The 22412-nt window shown below is 39.7% G+C and overlaps 2 protein-coding genes across 4 annotated transcripts in view; one reads left to right on the top strand and one right to left on the bottom strand.

The window, feature by feature from the left end:
- The first annotated feature begins 2567 nt into the window (after positions 1-2567).
- LOC137140109 (large neutral amino acids transporter small subunit 1-like) lies at positions 2568-10246 on the top strand. Its single transcript, XM_067528220.1, has 11 exons — positions 2568-2941; positions 3460-3993; positions 4130-4255; positions 5841-5946; positions 6053-6097; positions 6588-6711; positions 6827-6930; positions 7153-7249; positions 7352-7501; positions 8556-8730; positions 9012-10246. The coding sequence occupies exons 1-11, from the start codon at positions 2866-2868 to the stop codon at positions 9086-9088; spliced, it is 1614 nt and encodes a 537-aa protein (XP_067384321.1). The 5' UTR covers positions 2568-2865; the 3' UTR covers positions 9089-10246.
- A 2791-nt stretch (positions 10247-13037) lies between these two features.
- LOC137139487 (TOX high mobility group box family member 2-like) overlaps positions 13038-22412 on the bottom strand; it is a 72228-nt gene continuing 62853 nt past the window's right edge. For all 3 annotated transcript variants that reach the window (XM_067526794.1, XM_067526793.1, XM_067526795.1), the window contains 5 exons: positions 20802-21032; positions 18358-18438; positions 16233-16631; positions 15676-15815; positions 13038-14737 (listed from right to left, as the gene is read on the bottom strand). In XM_067526794.1, coding sequence (XP_067382895.1) covers positions 14695-14737; positions 15676-15815; positions 16233-16631; positions 18358-18438; positions 20802-21032 — 894 coding nt within the window. In that variant the 3' untranslated portion in view covers positions 13038-14694. The remainder of the gene's footprint in view (positions 14738-15675; positions 15816-16232; positions 16632-18357; positions 18439-20801; positions 21033-22412) is intronic.

The following is a 22412-nucleotide window of genomic DNA, read 5'->3' as shown; positions in this document are numbered from 1 at the left end:
AGGGATTGTTTTTGTATATTTTGTACTACTACATTTCTTTTCAATTTACACATTAAAATATAATAATATTTTTTATTTTGTAAAAGTGGGTGGAGAGTAGTCTGAATTGGGTTCTGGAGCCGTGCTCCACCTCATACATCGCACTCATTCGCCAGCCGCGAGTGATTCCAAACCCGTGAGCTTCACATCCACCAGTGGCGCCGAGTTTGCGCCATCTGGCTTCTCCTGTGAGAAGCAGCTCACAGTGGCCCATTCTTTCTGTTCGCTCGCTCACCCGAATCAGGTGATGCCCTGCTAGGGCAGCTATTGGCTCCTGTCTCAGACCTTCCCCGAGGTGATTGGTGGAGTGACGAGCACTCGGCATGTGACCTCTACAATGAGCTTCCGCCCACATTGTAATGCATGTTGGCTAGAACGGTTTTATTACAGTACAGTTGGTACAGAAACTCTTGTCATGGTTCTATAACGTTTCCTTTAAACGGCCACTGTATAAAACAGAAAATGATTGGTTTTGCTCATGATGAGAATTTCTTTTAAGGCTTCTCGTTTTTCGGCTATAAAAGTTGGATTCGTGTTCATGATCCCCTGGTATGGATAAACTGCTGTGGCATGCTGGGAAAGAGGGCGTGCTGGGAGAGAGAGACTGGCGCTAACGTCTACCGAAACTAGGACAATCAGTCCTAAGTAGTTTTCTGGAGAACTCTTACTGTAATATATCCATGGCCATAATGTCCCGATAGATAAAGCCAACAAACCAGTTATGTTTGAAAAGGACCTAATTGTTTCATATAGAGACACGTCTATACATCACATTAACGACTATTTAGTTACATTTAATTTTATGTTTTAAAATTATCATACAAAAAAAAAAATGCAGACTGTTGTTTAACTGTTGTTTTTTGGAGCTGCATTTGCTTCCTTTTTAGATGAAAAACAAAAATTTGTGTGAGAGATTTGGTCATATGTGACTTTAGATTTCCCATGATCCCTTGCGGTTGTTTAACTTTTGACTTTAATAAGTTGCCACTCACAATAGTTAGAGACAGTAATAAGAAACATGCTGCCCGCCACTCGCTTTGCATAGACTCCACACACACAACGAAACCCGTCCTAGTGTTAATGACACCATGATTGTAAATAACGCTTGTCCCTCCAGTTATTAATACTCCGCGTCCGCCCTCATTTCCCGAGCATTCAGAAGACTTGCTATCTGGGCTACGTACTGAGAACCCGCTTCTCCCTTCTCGCCCAGGGGAAAGTCCCCGGACCCGTGGCAGAAAGTGCCCCTGGTTAAAGCCAGTGTCGACTCGCGCTTCACCGCTAACGAGCTAAGACGTTCACGGGAACCGAGCTCGGTGATCGCTTGTCGACTTTGTCAGCGTCGGTAGTAATGCAAGTGTGCATCCAACAGCGCCTAACAGAACGGGGCTCATTCTCCGAATGCTCCTTTTCAGTTTTTGTTTAGTATTGTAGGTAACAATACTATAACAATACTATAACTATAAAATTACTTTACATTTGACGTATGAAAACAAAAGTTAAGCTTTCACAAGGGTTGCACATGGGGTACCACTTTTAGCAATATCTTAAGTTAATTGAAAGCAGTGGGATGCATAAGTCATGAGAGGGAGGGTGCTAAAGACTGTATCCCGCTGTGTGACCGCTGTGTCTCTCAAGTTCAGGTCGCCATCTAGCTGTAAAAAATGTGGCATGCACCCAATAAGAGCCTAGCCAAGGGTCCAACATCCAATCTATACATCCGTGTTCTGTAACCTGCTTAGCCTGTTCAGGGTGTGTCCAACATCACTTCAGGCAAATCAATCGCCATAGGCTTTAATTTGCTTACACAAACTGAACATTGTCTATAAATAGTGTCACCACCACATTCACTTTTCCCTTATGCACTGCTGTGAACAAATACATATTTGCAGTGGGAAAACAGGCTGTAGATTTGATATTTAACTCTTTAAACATCTGTAGTGCTTACATGTTGATTATGAGTGTCAAACTGATTAATTTTATTTATGACAGTATAGGGTTGACGTTTTTCAAATAGTTATCAGGTTTTGCTCAATAGATCATGTAACATACATCAGTACACTACCTTTATTATTGTGAAACAATCTGGCATCAGGTAGGTCAGGTGATGACCACACCATGATATCTGATATTATGCAGATATATGCTTAATTTTTATTATTCTTGTTATTCCGCTTTGTCTGCAGCGAATGGAGCCGGTTGGTCTCCATTTTCCCTGTGGTGTCACCTTTCGCATGGGAAAGGGAGAACAAATAAGACATGTTTTTCCATGTTGACACCTCTAGAGGGAGTGTCAATCACACAGCATCCATCCTAATGCACTCTGACATAGGAGCACACAGGGACATGCAGTGAACTGCAGGATTTAGCAGCACACAAAAAGATTATAGCATCACGTGATGGCTTCTCCAAATGGCACCTGCCAGTATCCTACTTCCCCATTATAGCTTTCCCATGATTCATTTGGAGTTGGTGTGGGCTTACGCAGGAGCAGCATCATAAAGGTTCAGCTCCTCCCTGCTGTATCCTGGATGAGATAAAGAGAGGGAGGGAAAGACAGAAAGAGGATCAGGGTCAGATGAATTCCAGGCTGAATGACGAAGGCAGTGTGTGCAAATGAAGAGGCGTGTGTGTGTGCATGTGTCTGAGAGAGGCTGCATCACAGAGGGTTAGAGAGAGAGAAGGGGTGGGGGATTGAGTGTATACGTGAGAGAGGGACAGGAAGAAATCCGGCCAGCAAGAGGAAGGGGACATTAAGGGAAGAAGAGAAAAGGGGGGTGACAGGAGGAAAAGGACCAGATCAGGGGAACCAGATTAAGAAGAAAGATGGCTGAGCCAGAGCTGAAATCACGGAGCAGTCGGGAGAGCGTTGCCAAGGCGTCAAGCCAGGAGAAGATGGGGGGTAGGTACAGTGTATGCTCACTCTCTATGTAGACACCACATGGTGCAGGGCTGCATTATTCCACCATGTGCTCTGATGCAATATTGCCTGATGCACGACCACATTGTTGTTGTGGCTATAGAGGTGCATCCGGCTGTTTTTTGTATGTTTCTGATGGTGACAGGTGACCAAGGTGACAGGTGTGGAAATCCAACATATATGATACACAAAAGTAAACCATATTCCTGGGGTCTGTAAGAATAACAACGTAATGCAGCATGTTTATAATGAAAGGAGGACTGAAATGAGGAGAGGTGCCTTTAATAATAAGCCGAATAACCAGTTTGACCTGTTTTTAAACTCCTTGGGATGTAGTTGTTTTGTCATGTGTGGCCATTAGGGTTAACATTCTTTTGAAATTAACAGCTAAAGGTCTCAACAAAAGAAAGAAAGAATGAAGAATTGTGAACATTAGCAACACAAAATGAAATTCTGTTGTCTCAGTCTCATGTCTCAGTCTGCTGTTGTCTCGCCTCCAGCTGCTGAAGCAGACCCGGAGCAAGATGGTCTGATTGTGGAGCAGCCAGCATCTCCATCTACCCTGATGGTCCCTGCTCCTTCTGCCACAAGCCCCACTGATGGCTCACCTGCTAAAGAGGAGAAGATTGAGCTGAAACGCAGCATCACGCTTTTTAACGGTGTGGGAATGATCATTGGCACCATAATTGGCTCTGGCATTTTTGTCACGCCAACAGGTGTGGTCAAAGAGACTGGGTCAGCGGGGCTCTCCCTGATCATATGGGCTGCCTGTGGAGTGATTTCCACCATGGGTGCTCTATGCTACGCTGAGCTGGGCACAACCATTGTTAAATCAGGTGGGGACTACACTTACATCTTGGAGGTGTATGGTGAACTGGCAGCCTTCCTGAAGCTGTGGGTGGAGATGCTCATCATCCGGCCATCGTCACAATATGTGGTGTCGCTGGTTTTTGCTACCTACCTTTTAAAACCTCTCTACCCAAACTGCCCCGTGCCAGACAGTGCTGCAAAGCTCATTGCCTGCCTCTGCCTAAGTGAGTGGTTCCCTTGGGTTACATTAACAGTATTCGAAATATTCTGACTTCAAGCACATCAGGTGCACATGCAGTGCAGTACTTATAGTAATACTATCCTGAGAGTACTCTGTTTTGTATTTTCCACCTCCTGTAGCCTCCCTGACGTTTGTAAACTGTATCAGTGTGAGAGCAGCCACCAAGGTCCAGGACTTGTTTACCGCCTCTAAGTTGTTAGCACTGATCATCATCATCCTGTTTGGCTTCATCCAGATTTCCACAGGTGAGTCCTACTTACTCACAGCCTGACAAACAGAGCCACGCGATATTATTTCATAGTTTGTAGTGGACTGACTCTTGTACAGCTTTTCATGACCATGCCATATTATTCTCTACTGCATGGCTACAGCCAGTTGTTGCAGCTCAGTCTGTTTCATTAGATGGCATAGTTTCCAGTGGTAATACTTATTACTCATAGCTTGATGCTACATCATAGTAGATATAAGGACATCTGTAAATCTTCAGTGTTTGACAGAAAAATACATTTAAAAGAAGCTGAGACAAAACAAATGTTGTTTTTCTTGATGAGGCATGGGCCCATGTGAACATTTTATAGTGCATTTTTCAAATTTTGTGTCAATATACACTTTATACAGTAATAGTTATTATGTTGTCTGTCTCTACCAAAAGTTTTTATTACTATACTTTTCATTAGAGTCAAAGGTACTTTTATCTGTTACATCGTTGTCGAGAGCAATTTAATCATGATGATGAAATAAATATGAATAACCCCATTTGTAATTGATATATAAAGTACATGTAATTATCAGCATTACTGTCTCATCCGTGTGACACAATGATAATCAACAAATTACTGACTAGCACTAATGAGCACAACCAAGCAGAGTGGCCTCTTTTCAGTTTGTTAACACAGTTGCTGAGTCCGAACAGAAGGCTTGTCTGTCTGCAGCCATGTGATGGAGTCTGAGTGTGAGGCCATGAGCCTTCGTGTCCATGTGGGTGTACTTTGAACATGGCTGAGCATAATTAATTACATGCATGGCTCATAACTGAAATGTTGGAAATGATGTTGTCAGCAATAAGTTGTGCTTTAAATAAAAATGAAGCCATGAAATCCAACTTCCAAACCGCAGCTCCTAACATGGAGGGAGACAGACATTACTGATGAGATTATTTACAATAAATTTACACTGTATGATTCTCAAGTTACTGAATAAGCTCCAGTCACGCCATTCAAAATGAAACGGCGCGGGAAGACGGTGTGGCCATCGTTTGCTCCATGCTACATCTGCTACTCCCCCCTTTCCCCCTTTTTTTTGCAAAGCCACATCCAACACTATTGTGCGCCAGACTGCGTTACCATGGAAACTAGCTTGCCGGCTGTTGTCACAGTGTGTTCTTTCAGAGGACAGAGTGAGAAAATAATGCATGTGTAATAGGCCCCATGGAAAGGAGAGTGATTACCATCTGAAAGCGACAGGTAAAAGAGAGAGTCAGGCAGGAGCGAGACTTCAAGTACACACACACAACTTCCTTAAGAGTTTGCCTTGTTGATAAGGCACCGTGTTTAGTATCAGCTGTGATTAAATGAGCAGATTAAGGTGTACATAAGCCATGATGTTTATATTAAAATATCTTGGTATGTATATAAACTGCATATCATAAGGAATAATCAAACCTGCTTTGATGAAATCCCAGCTCAAGCCTGTCAACAGGCAGACAGCAACAACTGCCCCCAGTATGTCAGTCTAATAGGAATGAGACCACATAATGAACTCAATTATGAACTAACACTGCATGTGTGTTTTAGATTTCCTTCACTTCCAATTCCGTCTGTGTATGTGCAGGTGATGTGCCGTACCTGATGCCAGATAAGGCTTTCGAAGGCAGCAAAATGGGTGTGGACAACATTGTCTTGGCTCTGTACAGTGGTCTCTTTGCTTTTGGAGGCTGGTGAGGCATTTGTGGCTTATTTTGATATAATTCCAGAAATTAAAATGATAATGGCTGTTGCTTATCAATAACTAAAACGATGTTGTCATTTATATTTTCTTTCTAGGAATTACCTGAATTATGTAACTGAGGAGATGATCAATCCAGAGAGGTGACTTAAATGTGATGAAGGTTGTTTTGAGGATTGTACAGACTCTCTAGTAAATATCTACCAACAGCATGACTACTCCCATCTGTCACTGAGCTTGTTTGTGCATGGAGATAAAGTGTAGAGAGACTGGACAAAGGAAACTATGCCATCCAATATAAAAGCCTCAAAAACTGCTGTAGCATCAGTAGCTCTCTGACCGTCTTGACAAAAGCTAAGCATATAAACCTATAAACTTGCACTGGATTAGGTAAATTACCATGGCATCTGCCGGTGTGATGCCTGAAATATTGGATTTTACTGAGGTGCATGTGATGCTTTAAATGTATCCAAATTATCCAGCACAAGTTATCACTGTACACAACTAACCGTATGTGCAATTATAAGATTACATGTGACGCTGAAGTGCATGAAACACAATCAAAATTAAATCTCTTATCTCAAAATGAGATAACCCTTTATTATAGATGACTTTTGACCTTTGCCTCCATAGGAACCTACCTCTGTCTATCATCATATCAATGCCTATAGTGACGGTGGTGTATGTTCTCACTAACTTGGCGTACTTCACCACAATCTCTCCTGAAGCCATGGTTGAGTCTGAGGCAGTTGCTGTGGTGAGCATCACATTCTTGTCATAAAGTTATGGGTCTTATAGGTTGGTTTGTTTTTCTTCTCTCAAAAATGCCAGATGCCTAACATACACACATATGTAACTGTGCTGTTTGTCAGAGTTTTGGGGAGTATCATCTTGGTGTGATGTCCTGGTTGATTCCTGTGTTTGTGGGACTCTCCTGCTTTGGAGCTGTCAACGGATCGCTTTTCACCTCAGCAAGGTGTGCATGCATGTATAGAATATGGAATATAGTTTTTTTTTGTTGTTGTTGTTGCTACTGTAAATGTTTCCACTTTTGTAATGAGTTTTGGTGGGAATTGAAATTAGGGTATTTTATCTGATTGGAAATGAGGTTTGAGATCTGAGACTAATATTGGTTGAAAATGTTACGTACACCATGTTTCTTCACAAAATAACCATGAAAGACTTTTCTCTCCTCCAGGTTGTTCTATGCCGGAGCTCGAGAGGGTCAGCTCCCTGCTGCTCTGGGACTCGTCCACACAGACCTGTTCACACCAGTCCCGTCCCTCATCTTCACAGTAAGGCACTACTAACTGCTTGGACTCATTGACATTAGCATATAGCTTTTTAAAATACTTGAGAGCTGTGTTCATCTGTTGTCTTCTTCTTCCCTTTATCAGTGTTTGCTGTCCATGATGTACGCCACCTCCCAGGATATCTTCTCTGTCATCAATCTCTTCAGCTTCTTCACATGGGTGTGTGTGGCTATGGCCATTGCTGGCATGTTGTGGCTGCGCTTTACCAAGCCTGACCTCAGAAGGCCTATTAAGGTAGAGTGTCCATGTCTGAAATGTTGTACCTCAGATGACAAATGCTTGTAGCGCTGAAAATCTATATATATAGAATCATTTTTAAATGATTTGCAACTGAATTGTGATCAAATGATGTAAGACCTTGAGTCTTTCTGAAGCTGAGCCAGTTTAATCTGCTTTGAATAAAAACATGGCTACTGGTTTCATAAAGCCTCCGGTGATTTTTTTTTTTAAGAGTGCTGTTCTATTACTTTTCTTGTTACTGGAAATGGAACCATATTGTGATTTCAGCTTAGAAGAGAGTAGTGTTAGCATGACTACATGGCTCTTTGTTTCTGTTTCATCATGGGAATATTATTTTGACTGCCCAGGGTCTTTGATCTTTTCTTTGAGCCTGAGCACTCCAAGCAAATTTGTTTGTAAGATCAATCTCTAATAAGGAAAATAGAGCTCTCCTCTTTATGTGTAAACCTTTCATGAAGTTCAAGTTGTCTGATTTCAAAATCTAAATATACTAAAATTCTGAGCCCCTGGACAACATTGTCAAACAATAGTTTGCATGGTTCAGCCACTGTAGCGAAGCATCTGTTTTTTTTTTTAGAAATGTACTTGTGTAGCAACTATGTAAACGTATTAAAAAGTGATCAAATGTAAAACAATAATGAGTAAAATAATATACTCATAATATACTTGGATTTGCAAATTCGTCCTAAGTGTTATCAAATATACAGAGTGAAGTAAAAAGTACACATTTTCAAAACAAACACAACAACTATACAGTACTACTACTACTACTACTACTACAAAAAGAAAAAAATAATAATAATTATAAATCCAAACCTAAACTTCAACCACATTTTTTTCATTATTACCTTTCCTCTTATATTGTATTTACATGATTCTATACAGTAAATGGCTTTCATAGACAGTTATGTAATCTTTAACCCAAATGGATAAACGTGTTGTTATCTAAAACTGCAAATGTCGTTTTATAATATAAACAACTTCCATGTACTTTCTTGTGTCTTTAGCTGGAACAAATACCCTTATTGACTGTGTTTTCTTTCTGCAGGTGTATCTCTTCATCCCTGTGACGTTCGTTTTGAGCTGTGTCTTCATGATCGTGGTCTCTTTCTGGGCTGCTCCATTTGAGTGCCTGATAGGCAGCAGCATTATTCTTACAGGCATCCCGGCATATCTACTGGGCTACAAGTGGAAGAAACCCCATGTGGTTAAGAAGATGCTGGGTGAGTGAGACACTTTTGTTTTTTTATGGTCTCTTAGTGTCTGTTTGTTTAGCCGAGGCCGGAGAAGCATTTATTAAAGTTTGTTGTGAAATTCACGTGAGAATACCTGCTTCCTGTGAAGCTGTGGGCACAGTTACAACCAGTTTGTTTGTACAGTTCCTGAGAAGGAGTCAAAGTGAACAAGATCTGACAACATTTGACCTGTAGCGCCCCAGCAAAAGAAAACAGACACAGCTAATGTGATGTAATACAATGTAATGTGATGAAATTTTTCTCCTCAGAAATCTTTACAATGTTCTGTCAGAAGATCTTCATGTCTGTTCCTGAGGAGAAGGAGCAGCATCGGGCGGCTGAGTAATGCTGGGGCAACGGACTGAATTCCTGTTTTCGTCTGAACATTCTTGCCATGTTTACATTCGTTTATTCTGCTGTCGCAGTCTTTTTTAAACTTTTACCTAACCAAGCAGTTAACTGTGGAATAATATTGTTGAGATTGCCCTGCTGGCATTGTGCATAATGGAGGATTTAATGTGAATGTATGCTTTTAGGTAATAAGTTGGCACATTTTATGATGTGTTTAAAAGTCAAAGGGGGTCTTTGTTGTCAGAATTTCAGGAGACTTTTTTTTTCAAAATCTGTCTAACAATTATATCTCCTTTAATGCTAAAACATGCTGCGAGTAACACACAAATAACTGAATACAGAAAACACTGTTTCAGAAGCTACATATAATGTGCTGCAGTGGCCTAAAACATCAAGTCTGTTACTCATCTCAAGTGTACGAATGAGTAAATTAGCAAGAGCACATTTTTGACTTTCTTTACATTTACTACTAACAACCAAACACTGATATAGTTTACTATAGTTTTCATGATAAACACAGTACTTAGAGGTTTTATAAAATACCTCACACGAGAAATAATCAGTTTATAGTATTCGAAAAGTCAGAGTTGAAAGAGGAAATGGTTTACTAGCATAACTCTAATTACATTATAGCCATCCATTAATAATATTTGTCTTAAGTAGCCAATTCATTACAATATTTGTATTTTTTTTCTATTCATTTGTAGAATAAATCTGAGGAGTATTATTGAAGCACAAACTAGGACAAAAGTGTATGTAAAGTTTTCTTAACGTGTTGCTGTGAAGGTCTGTTTCCTGCTTTGTGTTAAACTCATATCAAACCATGTTAGTCTTAAAACTCAATATGTGATGATATTTGATAAAATGACAGTGAATACCAGCACCTGTTTGTGAAACATTATCGTAAGAAACCGAAGACCTGTATAGATGTCAATCTAGTGTTTGCATTTAGTAAATTTTTGCTGTAGTGTTATAAAGTGTTTTATATTGCGTGTATCTCTTTTGTGTGCCAGCTGTGTCAGCTGATATCTCATTTGATTGTGTTTTTGTTTTAATGTCACTGTGAGATCTAAATGAATGTTGCAAATTTAGAGTCAAGAGGTTTGCTGTTATTTTTTTACCTTATATCTATAAAATCAAATTCAATACCTGAGGTTTTCCCAAAGTTATTGCACATAGTTTTCTAATCCAACCAATGTCACTGAGGTAAAGCAAATGTCTGTGGAAAGTGAAACACAGTGTAATTTGTGTGGGTTGGAAAAGGATTCTGGATTTTCCACAGAAGGGAGAGCCCGTAGCCACAAACATCAACCACTGGTTAGTGGATTATCAGCCTCGGCTCAGTTCATTGTGTGTTGACAGTCCAGGTTTTGCAGGACATTGTAAAATTAACTGAATGCATATTGGTTAAACATGCAAAACAGAAAGAGACTCTTCCAGAGTGAATGGTGGTTTTAAAATGTTCATGTCTCTCCAACATTTTCATTTTCATAGTAGCCAAATCTTTTTCCCGACAGGAAACAATACGTATTCGTTGATTTTTGAGAAACACAAATGCTCTTCCACTACCATCTTATTTGTTCATGGAATTTTATAGGGAATTACAACATATGGACATTGATAAGTTAAAAAAATAAATGTGAAAGTCTGTGAAAGGAAAGCACACTGCCTGTGATAGACTGGCAACCTGTCCAGTTTGTACCCCAGAATAATTAAATATTTTACCCTTAAAGTAAAAGTACCATCAATTATTACAACTGTCAGTGACCATGGCAGATACATGTAAAAATAAAAATATTTCTTCTCAACTTTTGGATTTTTGCAATTTTTTGAAGCTGACCAAAATCAATTTTCCTCAAACCTTAAGTCAAGAAAGCACTGGTTCTGGTGTCTAAAGCTGATAACAGTTTCTAATAGAACAAACAATCCCAAAACACAAGAAAGACTCTATCCAAACAAAGATGTTTCACAAGCATGAGTTTCTCCAAATGTCACCCAGTGGCATTATCATCACAGCCATCAAGTGTTTGCCTAGTCATCTGTATGAAATGCTTTGTCCATTCTTGTTTGTCTCTTTTTGTTTATTGGCCGTCAAACAATGATGCTGGTGATTCCTGTGCCTTCAGGAGAGTTCATATCCGTCTGAAGAGGAAATGAGAGGTCTGATGGCTGCTGGTGGAACCAGTATTAGAGCTGCTGGAGGCAATATTAGTGATGGGAGATTTGACAGGCAAAGAGCTAATATAACAAAACTGATGTACAGAGTATTTTGATACCTTCTACAAAAAGGAAGACTATTACACAGGGATTTGACCAGGTCATTATATCTGTAACATAATAAAAGCAAAGTGGTTTCATGTGGGTGCGTATTTGGAGTTGAATCTAATAATAAAGCAAATGGCTTTTGTTATTGTCATGAAAGGTACTCACACAAAACCAGGAAAATGTAAGGACATTTCTTAATGCAGGAATCAGCCAGACATTAAAACCTAATAAATATGTTATGTTGTGCTAATCATTAGCAACCCTTAATAAAAATAGAATATTGTAGTCTATCATGTTTTCCAATAAGCATGATTTTCCACTGTTTTCTCCCTCTAAATGTGGTTATGCTTCGAGTTTAATTATTAATGACTAGGTAAGTTGAATTTATTGCAAAACAAATCATCATCAGCTTCTACACATTATATAATTTTGAGTCTTGAAGATCTGTTCACTGGTGTGAAATAAATCCACTCAACAGAGCATTTAGCGCTGTTTCAACCATGTTATTGAAATGAATTTATATATTAAAAAGAAAACAATAGTTGCAACAATTCTTATCTTTTAGAAATGGAATGTAGCTTCTTTTGCACTAAAGTAATATTGTCGTTGATGACAGACAGGAGACCCTTAACCAGCAGATGGCGATAGAGGAACAGGAATAAGAGGAAGAAGACATGGCCCAACAGTTAAACACTTCACTTACAGTCACAATCAGCTACAACAGTGGCTCAATACAAATCTTAATACACTTGTCTTTTTTGTGTCTGTTTTGTGTAAAACATTCCTAATTTGCTGGCATATAAAGCATATTGTGTTTACAAAAGGAAATTTCCTGACCATTGGTTTGGTTTTAAAACATGATACCAGTGTTTTAAAGACTTCCCTTTTTACATAGTCACACCCGGAAACTAAGCTGTTCAGAGACTACAGTTATGTGTTGCTCACGGGCAAATTGTGATGGTGATGATGGTGATTCAAGGCCTTCAATGTTTTTTGTTGGCATTAAAACATTTTACTATCACACTTCACTCTAATTTAATGTTCTTTGTCTCTTAGAATAAAGGTACAGTAAGGTATGTTTTCCAAACCAGCTCCAGGGGGCACTGTGTCGTAATCATCATTATATGAAACTAGAGGGGGAGAGAGAAAGAGAGACAGACAGGGAGGGATGACAGTTTCCATTTCTATTTTACCTTTAATCTAACTGTGAAATTCATAAGTAAAAGGCAGTGTTTTTTTTTCCTTCTCAGGTAGTTCTGTGAAAGACCATGTTCTGCTGCATCAACTCTGAGTTTCATCATAACACCTTTACCCAAAAACATGGCCAACGGGCAGAAAAATGTTGCCTGAGATATTATATTGATTAAGTCGGGTGTAAAAAAAAAAAAGAAAGAAAAAAAAAAAAGAAAAGTTCAAAGGTGATTTAGCAAACATAAACTAAGAAGTTAAACCCCTCAACTAATGAGCCATGTGACAGCAGTCACATTAACTTCTGCAACATCAAAGATAATTCTCCTAATTAACCTCAGGCACGTGGGAGAGGGGGGGAATGCAAAGTTATGTTCATAGGCTACTGCAGGTATAAAGTGCTAATCACCAAATTACTACTAAATGTGTAGTGACTACATAATGTAAACTGCAGTGAGACAATCTGAATAAGTAGAGTCATGCTCATCCACTTTTGCACTTTAAACATTTTATTACAGACAAAAGAAAACAGAAGTATTTGTGACACAAAAATGAATCTAATGCTGGTACACTGGTATTGCACCAACTGCAATTTATGAAAAAAATATTTCTTATTCTATAATAATAATGATAATAATAATAATAATAATAATAATGCACCCTGATGAAAATAAGCCAAAATGTTACTTCATATCATTCATAAATAGATGTGAAACCTGCAACCAAATTAAATAGAATGACCATATTGTAAAACATATGATATTCAACAAAACAAAATGGGTTCTCTCATCACTGGCTTTACAAATTAAAGAAGTACATTTGGCAGGTTTATACACAAAATTAAAATATCTTTCCTTCCCTCGGAAACATAAGTCCTGCTACAGTGAAAAAAATCAAAAACAAAACAAAAAAAAAGAACAAAAAAACAAAAACAAGAATTCTTTTCTCTTCACAAAAAATGATAAAGATGAGTTCAACACAATTCTAAAACACCTAATAAAACTAGTCAAAACTTTAAAACCCACTGTTATGTTTTTTTTTTCTTTAGTAACATTTCACATTTAGCAACTTTTTTTATTCACCTGTACAAGTGGTGTGGGGACTAAGGGGTGGTGGGCGGGGTTACAGGTGGGGGGTGGTCCTTATTGACCAAGAGTAGAAGGAGCTAAAAGAAGAGGTTTCAACCTTTGACCTCTACAGTTCTGTCACGTCCTGAGGCCATGTGAAGAGAGTGACACTCTCCATCAGAGCTCTGCCACCTAAGAGCAAATGGAGCATTTTTCAGTCATTGCATTTTCCCTCATTTGGAGAGAAACGAGAGGAGTGAACAAAGTTTCAACACAAGTTTTAGTGTGTATATTCCCTCACTGAATCCGCCTGCACAAAAAGCACATAACCGAACATAATGAATGTAAAAAAAAAAAGCAAGGGACTGCAGCTAAATACACACATAAGAGGAGGAATTCATTTTGGTGATATATACAATCACTCAGTGAGAAATAAAGGGAATGAAGGAGTCCTTTACTGCGGATGATTTACAAATGTCTTATGTGTTTGTGACTATCTTCAATAAAATTTGCTTCCACTCAGTTGGGGTGTTTCATTCTGTTCTGAAGTACATCCATCCCTGCTGAGGTGACTATATTCTAGTTTCTTGCATTAGCTTTTCTATCCAACACCCCTACATTTCGAGTATGCTTAGAGCATTCATCTCCCCAATGAGGGCAGTCCATGGCAAACACGGAGTAATGGAGTGAAGAGGAGAGAAAGCATCTTTAAAAAATTCAAAACAACATGAGAAGACATTTTTTTTTAGTCTTCGTTTCCAGTTTGTTGGCATGAGCTTAAAGCTTACTGCCCCCACAAAAAAATGGAAAGTTCACTGATAAGAAAAAAAAAAAAAAACAAGCAAGAAAAGTGCCTCAGGCTTCTGGCTGATCTACAGTAAGTGCTTGGCAAATAGGTGAAGTTACTGTAGCAGTCTTTGGGATTTTCAAAATCCATCAAAAAAAAAAAAAAAAAAGACAAAACAACAAAATGAAAAACAAAAACAAAACAAAAGTAAAAGAAAATTGAGAAGAAGCAGATACATTGATGACATTATGTTGGAAAGCTCCCTGGAGTCTGACATCTGGAGGTCTTTCAACTTCAAGTGAGGTAGAGAGGCTTGTCCCGGGCTCCCATGCCACTCCTGAGAAAAAAAAATGTTTTAATATTTATTTTGCTGTATGGAAACTATAATTATATTCTCACAACACATTTGTCCTATATTTCACCAGGATATCCCAGTGAGATTCTGAATACTTTTAAAAGATTTTGTAATCTCACTGAAAAGGCAGCTTCAAGACAAACATTAAAGCCGTCGACAGACAGCAGACATCAATAAGCATTAAGACATACAAAAGTCAAAATTTGCAGATCACTTAGAACTCAAAATGTTAAATACAAAGTCTGTTCTCCACTTATCTTCACTGACTCTCAGGAAATAATTCAGAACTCTCCAAAACTCCAAACTGATGAAACTCCAAATGATCTGACTCTGAGCGAGAAGGTTTAAGCAAAGACTCAATCTACTTCAAAGAGCGTCAAACACGATTAGACCCAGGCGTTGACCCCCGTTTTGACATACAGATGAATCAGCTCTAAATACAGGCTGACTGCCAGCTCCCCCGCCTCTTGCAAAAGCAACAGCAAGATTCAGGTTTGAGACAACGCAAACCTCTGGTACCTGCTGGAATAACTAGATTCAATAAGGTAGTGTGTGCTTAGTAATACACAGGAAAACTTAATTGGATGTCACACTTTTTCCAAGCTTAGTAAGAGCGTTGTTCTACTGCTGCATCAATCATTTCTGTTTAAAGGAGATGCTTTACTTTAAGCAGGGAAATCACAGTTTAAGATAAATACAGTCTGAGTCTCTGAGTGTGAAGTGAAGGGGTTCTGAGCAGCTCATTTGGAAAATGAGTAACTGTCAGACAACTACTTAATATTTTCAACGATCACATATCCTGAATAGCATTTGCTTTCATTGTCCTTTCACGCTTCATTTCTTCCTGTTTAGCCATCATGTCCACACACAACTCTCACCGCTCCCATAACACAAAATGGTAATTGGTGTGATGAGCTCACCCGCAGTGGTTGGGTCCACAGTCCCTGTTGCAGTACTCGCTGTCCCAGTCGGGGTTCTGTCCATGCACTGGGTTAGGGGCCCCTGGAGACTGGGAACCCCCCACACTGTTCTGGTAATCAGCCTGAATATGGGAGAATCCCTGTATTTTGGAGAAGAGGGGGGGAGGTTATATTCTGCTAGCTCTGGAATGGCCTGACTTTACAGTTTGCTGAGCCATATCACTGTATGAGGCCAAATGTTGTCAGTCATTTTTACCAGTTGCTGCTGAGACTGGGAAACTGAAATAGCAATTTCTCTTTCTCTCCATTTACTCTCATTTTTTGATTAAAATTGGTTTCAAAATTATGTCTGACACCAACATGGCACTCTCTGCTGGGGTCAAGACATTTTAGACTCAAATAGAACAGGAAAAAAATGGTTGGTTTGCTTTTAATTAGCAACAACAACCGATAATCAGTGTTGTTATATGGTAAAATGTAATGAGTTTGATTCCGATTCTGTGAATTATTGTTGGGATTTTTAATTATATCTACATTTAAATAAAGGTCAGACAAACCTGTTGGCTGAGAGGAGGAGAATGCAAAGGCGCCTGGAGCCCCATTTGGTGTGAGATGATTGGCTGCGACTGCTGCATGCGGATTGGTTGGTTGAGCAGGGAGCTCTGGTGCAGGGAGAGCTGGGTGTGGGGGTGCAGAGGTGGGCTAATCTGGAAGGGAGCTGGAGGAGAGGCACTCATGCTGGGCGGCAGCATCTGAGACTGGCTCAGAGTCTGGGCCAGTGTGTGACGGGGCGGCCCGGCGTAGCTCTGGAGGTCCGACAGGGGGAAAGAACCCGGTGGGCCCAGGTAGGGTGAAGATGGCTGGGGGGGCACACTGTACAGGGGCTGCTTCGGAGGCAGCAGGTGAGAGGGCTGGCTGGTCTGCTGGGCACTTTTTGGTTCAGGGTCATTGTATGTCTGCGGAAGAAAAATATATAATTTTAAGACCATAAGCTCCCCATTAAAATGTCTGGGAAACTTCACAATAACTCATTAATCATCATTCATCAAACTCCGATCACAACACACCTCCTCTGTCATTTTAATAGCACTATCCATTACACTTATAAGAAAACTTCAGGGCTTTGTCCTACAGTATATTTTGAAGATAAAATCTAATATTCGTCACGTGGGTTGTTTTTGACAGTTAAGTCAGCTGGCAAATTAACCAACACCTACAGGTATTTTCAGGGAACTAGTTTCTTCACTTCCCTAATTTACATAATTTCGGCTGACTCTATTTTTCCATAAATTATAAATTCTAACAAAGGCAGAAAGTAAAATTTTATCAATGCCAACAATCATCATGGACATTTACATAAGAGAAATTACTGGTAACAACAATCCACTGATCTCAACATTGTTAGACCCAATTCGCACTAGCTGCTTCCACGCAGAGCAACCTGTTTCTCTGGATTTACCACAACAATTACTCAAATCACTCAAAGATCCAACAGCAAATCTTTTTCAAGTACACTGATGTGTAATGAGACTGTACATATTTCATTTGCACTTTATCCTTAGTCTGACAGCTTTCACAATTAATTTACACCAGTCAACATTCACACGGGAAACAGAGTTGGGGCTGAAAACATTGCTTTAAAGGAAAACACCGAAATCACCCAAACTTGACCTTTTTCATTCTGGACAGTATTACTCTGAGCAGGTGCAGGAACTATAAAATACCCCACCTACACCCTGCCCCACCCTCTCCAGGCATCTATGATGAGCTGTCAGATTGCTCATCTCCAGCCATCAGTGTTGATTAGAAGGTAATGGAGCCCATTTGTATGAATAGAGCTGGGGCCGAGGTAATGATCAATAGACACCTTGACAGATAGATGGGAAAAGGAGAAGGATACAAACACACACACATACACACACACACACACACCCACACACACACAGATGCAGGACCCCAGACAGAGAAATGAGGCTGTTTGCCTGCAGAACAAATGGAATGACAAAAGGAATCTTCCCCACAACTCAGTGTGTGTTGTTAATACAAGACGGCACTAAACAATGCAATCCAAAGCATTCCTCCTTGGCTTTCTTTACTACATGTCCTACAATGCTGGTGTATAGACGCTGCCATCATTCACTGGGCCAAAAGGATGCCATTGATTTGAATTAGTGGGAATAAGTAATAAAACAGCAGGAGAGCCATCACTGTTAGCAATGATTTGGAGTTTCCTCTACAGATGATGGGGTTCAGGAAATAAAAGATCTAATTTATAGAGAGATATAAGAGGCGCTTTAACTTTTCTATGCTTTCTCATTTCTAAACATAGAGTTTGCATAGAACATAGCATTATTAACACATGAGAGAGCAATCATTTTTTATTCTCCATTCCACTTCTTACAGTAGATGTTATGGCCATATGCTTGTGTGCTCTAATTGGCTGACCCTTCCCCCAGCCCTATATTACCATACCAGCTACTATCCCCAACCCCCAACATCTGTACCCTATGGAAATCCGGTATTGTTCTTCCGAACATGGCTGAGTTTATACATCAGATGCTTTAGTCCTCTCCTCCACCACCACCACCTTGTCCCAAAGAAGTCCCGCCCAGCCCATTAGCAGGGATTTTCCACCCAATCCATCATTAGTCTTAGCCAGGGCCTGTGTGTCATAAGTGTTACCTTGGAAACCAGACTGGCTCGGTACGCAGCCAAGGCTTTCAGGTACTCTTTCTTAGCCGCCTCAGTTTTCCTCTTGTACCCCTGTAAAAAAAAAAAGCAAAACAAGAGGCTTTAGGTGAGAGCAGAGGTTGACATGCTCATAAATGTACAGACAAACATCTCTCAACACACACACACGCGCATGCCCCTAATGTTTCCCTTTCCATCAGAGCCAATGGTACAGAACACCTCTATTTCATCATCACAGCACTAATACTCCCTCATCTCAATGTGTCTCCCTCTATTGTGGCAACACATCATTTCCATTCCAATCCACCTAAAGAAATGAACCGGAACTTCTTTCTATCTGTCTCTCACTCTCCTTTTAGCGCCACAATAACACTCTGATAAGCATACTGGCATTAGTGATACACCAGTATAGTTGTTGTCAGTCGGTGCATTAGGATGGGATTCCTGACTGTGGCTCACTTTTGTTTGAAACTGCCTTCCATATTGTTACAATGAAGTAGAAACTTCAGTTATTATATAACTACAGTAACTGTTTAGTGTCTCCAAAAAGACTGGATTCATGAGAGCATATGGATATATGCATGGATGTGTTTTCACTCACTTGTTTTTTGTCTATAATGCACATATACAAATTCGAGTGCGTCGGTGTAGGATGTAGCAGAGTGTCTGAAAATAGAGCTATTAGCCATGAGGGCTATAGGCAAATCATGTCTATTATGCAAAACACAAAGAAGAGACAAGTGTCTCTGTTATTAGAAAAAACATATTTATGCACTAGGGCAGCATGGTGGTAGAGTGGTTACTGCTGCTGCCTCACAGGTTTGAATCCACATGCCAGCTGCAGCCCTTTCTGTGTGTGAGAGATTATATGCTCTCCCTGTGACTGTGTGAGTTTCCCCCGGGTCAACAGCTAGTTTCTATGGTGACTCTAAATTGCCAATAGTTGTCAATATTAATCTGTCTCTATATGAGGCCCTCTGATAAACTATGCAAGGTGTAGATACAGTAGTTCTCCAGCACCCCAATGACAAAAATTTGTATGTTCAAAAAATAAGCTATTTAAGCACCAGCTTTCATTTCTAAAAGACGCAACAGACTCCTTTCAGTGGAGATAAAACAGCACTGGGGTCTAACATTCAGTCCTTCTGTATTTTTGGGTTTGGTGCACATATTCCACCACTGATGCACCGCACCAAGAATAAATCAAGAATCCATTATTGCTCATCCCGAGACGACTACTAGACTAAAAGAAGCTAACAACTGTGTCTTCTGTTGGAGGTGAATACCCACAAGGCAACACATCATGACCTCCTTTAACGTTTGTCATTAGCATTTCCTACCTATTACTGCTGAGCTGGAGATGACCTTAAATAGCAACAAAAACAACAGACTGTTTTTCCTGGATAGCCAAGATGCCCTTCAGTTAAATCCAAGGACGAGACAATAGTGAAGGGGGGGAATCACTAATTCTGTATTCTAGGCAGGATCAAAATAGCAAGCGAGGGATATAAATAAGGAGATTGGAAATGAGAACTTCACACATCCCTGCTTGTCAGACGGCCAATGTAGATGCATTGTGTGGAAGCATCAGCTATGGAGGCTTGAGGGACACAGAAAGTGTGGACTCTACCTGGGCCTGCAGCTTTGTGGGTGTTTTGTTTTGGCAGAGATGATTTTCACTTTTTGTACTATATTTCTGGAAAATCCTTTTTAGTTTTGATGAAAACTGCTTCCTAAGAAAAACTCAGACGTCTTTGCATTATGAGAGTAGAGAGTTGTGTGTTTGTGTGTTTATTTATCTGTTTGTGTTCTGTTATGACAGAAGTTACCCACTGCACAACATATCATTGCTAGATTCCTGAAGTCTTCCCAGATGTGTTTATGTTTTTCTCATATTGACCATTTCTTGCCTGTAAAATGTCGAACTTTGTTTGCCTCAGACTGTTTTATGGCCGTTACACAGAATCCCTTGTTTCTTTTGCTAGAATTAAATTTAGAAAGAAAATAATTTTAACGAGAGTCAAGGGAGTGGGGATAACTGGATGGATTATCTTTAGAACTAGCTCATTAAGGTGTACTGTATCTCATAGCAATGTTCTGGTAATTGCACAGAACATAATGCCAGGGAAAAGCTGCTGGGCTGCTTCAGCACATGTTATCTGCTGGTGGGACTAAGTGTGCATACACGTGCATGTTCGTGTTACTGTACTGTATTTGCATGTGCCGTCATTCCTATGTGTTCCAATGAGTAACACGTTCAATGCAGCATTAAAAATGTATGTAAAAGTGTACAAACAATGTAATTTTCTTATTACACAACGTATTTAAAACTGTTGATTACATATTCCATATTTCCATATATCAATGTTTCCTGTGTATTTCCAGATGTACAGTAGTCTATTGTTTCACTTCTTCTAGAGCTGCATATTTTGTACCTGCTTTTGTTCCTCTCCTAGGCTATCCCACATGGAGGCCACAATTTTGGAGACATCCCCGAACGTGGCATTGGGGTTTTGACCCTTGATGGCTGCCTGGGTGTCTCTGAAGAAGAGTGCATAGGCCGAAACAGGTTTCTGTGGCTCGTTGGGGTCCTTCTTCTTCTTCTTTTTTTGAGGTTTGGGTTTGGGCTTCATCATTTCTGTTGAGGAGCGCTTTTCACTGTTTATCTAGAAGCAGAAGGAAGGATGGACAAAATGAGAAAAAGAAAACAAAGACACTACTGATAATAAACCCACTGATAAATATAAGTCACTCACTTTATTACGCAGTGTGTTTATGGATATGATGCACTGACTGCATAAGGTACTTGATTTTTACAAGGTTATCTACATTATAAAACATTTTCACAGACAAATAGAATTTTCAAAGAACATTTGACGGAGTGTGAAAACTGGAAAATGTTGTGAAGAAGAGCCCCAGCAGAGCAATTTAGGGACATGGGTGAATGAAGACTAACAGAAAGGTTGGAGTCTGGGAGAGAGAGGTAAGGAGGTGGTTCAAGAGGAGAAACTGGCCAAACATGGGACACAAGGGAGAGTGTCCTGGGCTAATTACAATCGAACTATTTTATCACCTGTTAAATCTCCTTAATAACTGATATTTTCAGATTTTCTTTCAATATTTATGTTGTGTCTTTCATTTAGCTCACAAAGAATTCAATTCCACTTTCTGAGAAAATCATATAGTCTACATTTTATAGAATGTACCCAGTTGGTTTGTCAATAGCAGCACACTGCAATCTCAATACATTTTCAGGAGGCAAAAACCGCTCATATCTGTGTGATGTACTCGATCCAATACACATGAATACATTTTCATTTTCCATGCAGCGCTTTGACGGGGAGTCAAATCCAGGTCACCTGATCCTGGTTGTGATTCTATATGGAAATTGCCTTCTTTGCTGAGGACATCAAGCACGAGAGAAAGAAGGAGAGTAAGGGAGTGGGGAGTGAGTGAGAAGGAAAAAGAGAGAAAGAGGTGCAGCTGAGGGAGGATGGTGAGAAAGAAGTGATGGCTAGATGTTGCCATTAGAATCTGTGGAACATCAGTTAACCTGATTTCTTGGTGCCTATAAAGGCAGGAAAAACAATCCAATTTTCATCCACATAATAGAAGAGATAATGACATACTGAACATATAATGACACACATTGGTATTATGTGAAACAAAGGATATTTATGTGCACTATTTATGGTTGAGAGGTTATAGAGAGTTACTCGAATGTTGTCATGGCCTTTTAGTTAAGTGACAGTGAACTCTTATCTTTTTTTGGCAAAGAGAGCCCATCTCCAGGAAGCCAAGTTTCTATTTCATCAGGTTGAATTTTAGATATTGTAAACAGCTTTGAATGTTATTTCATAATCCACTGATCCTGGGTTTCAGTGTTAAAACTCAGCAGGGGCGGGAGAACAAACCATAAAAAAGATTTGTCCCTGCGCGAGTATCAAACAGCAACTTGAGGACATTTAAAGACGTTCACATCCATCTAATGCATACTTATCGTGGGATTAAGCAACAGCCATGTTTCCCCCTTTAACTGTCAATTG

Source organism: Channa argus, chromosome 13 (assembly GCF_033026475.1).
Source record: "Channa argus isolate prfri chromosome 13, Channa argus male v1.0, whole genome shotgun sequence".
Taxonomy (NCBI): Eukaryota; Metazoa; Chordata; class Actinopteri; order Anabantiformes; family Channidae; genus Channa; species Channa argus.
This window is presented reverse-complemented; position numbering and strand designations above follow the sequence as displayed.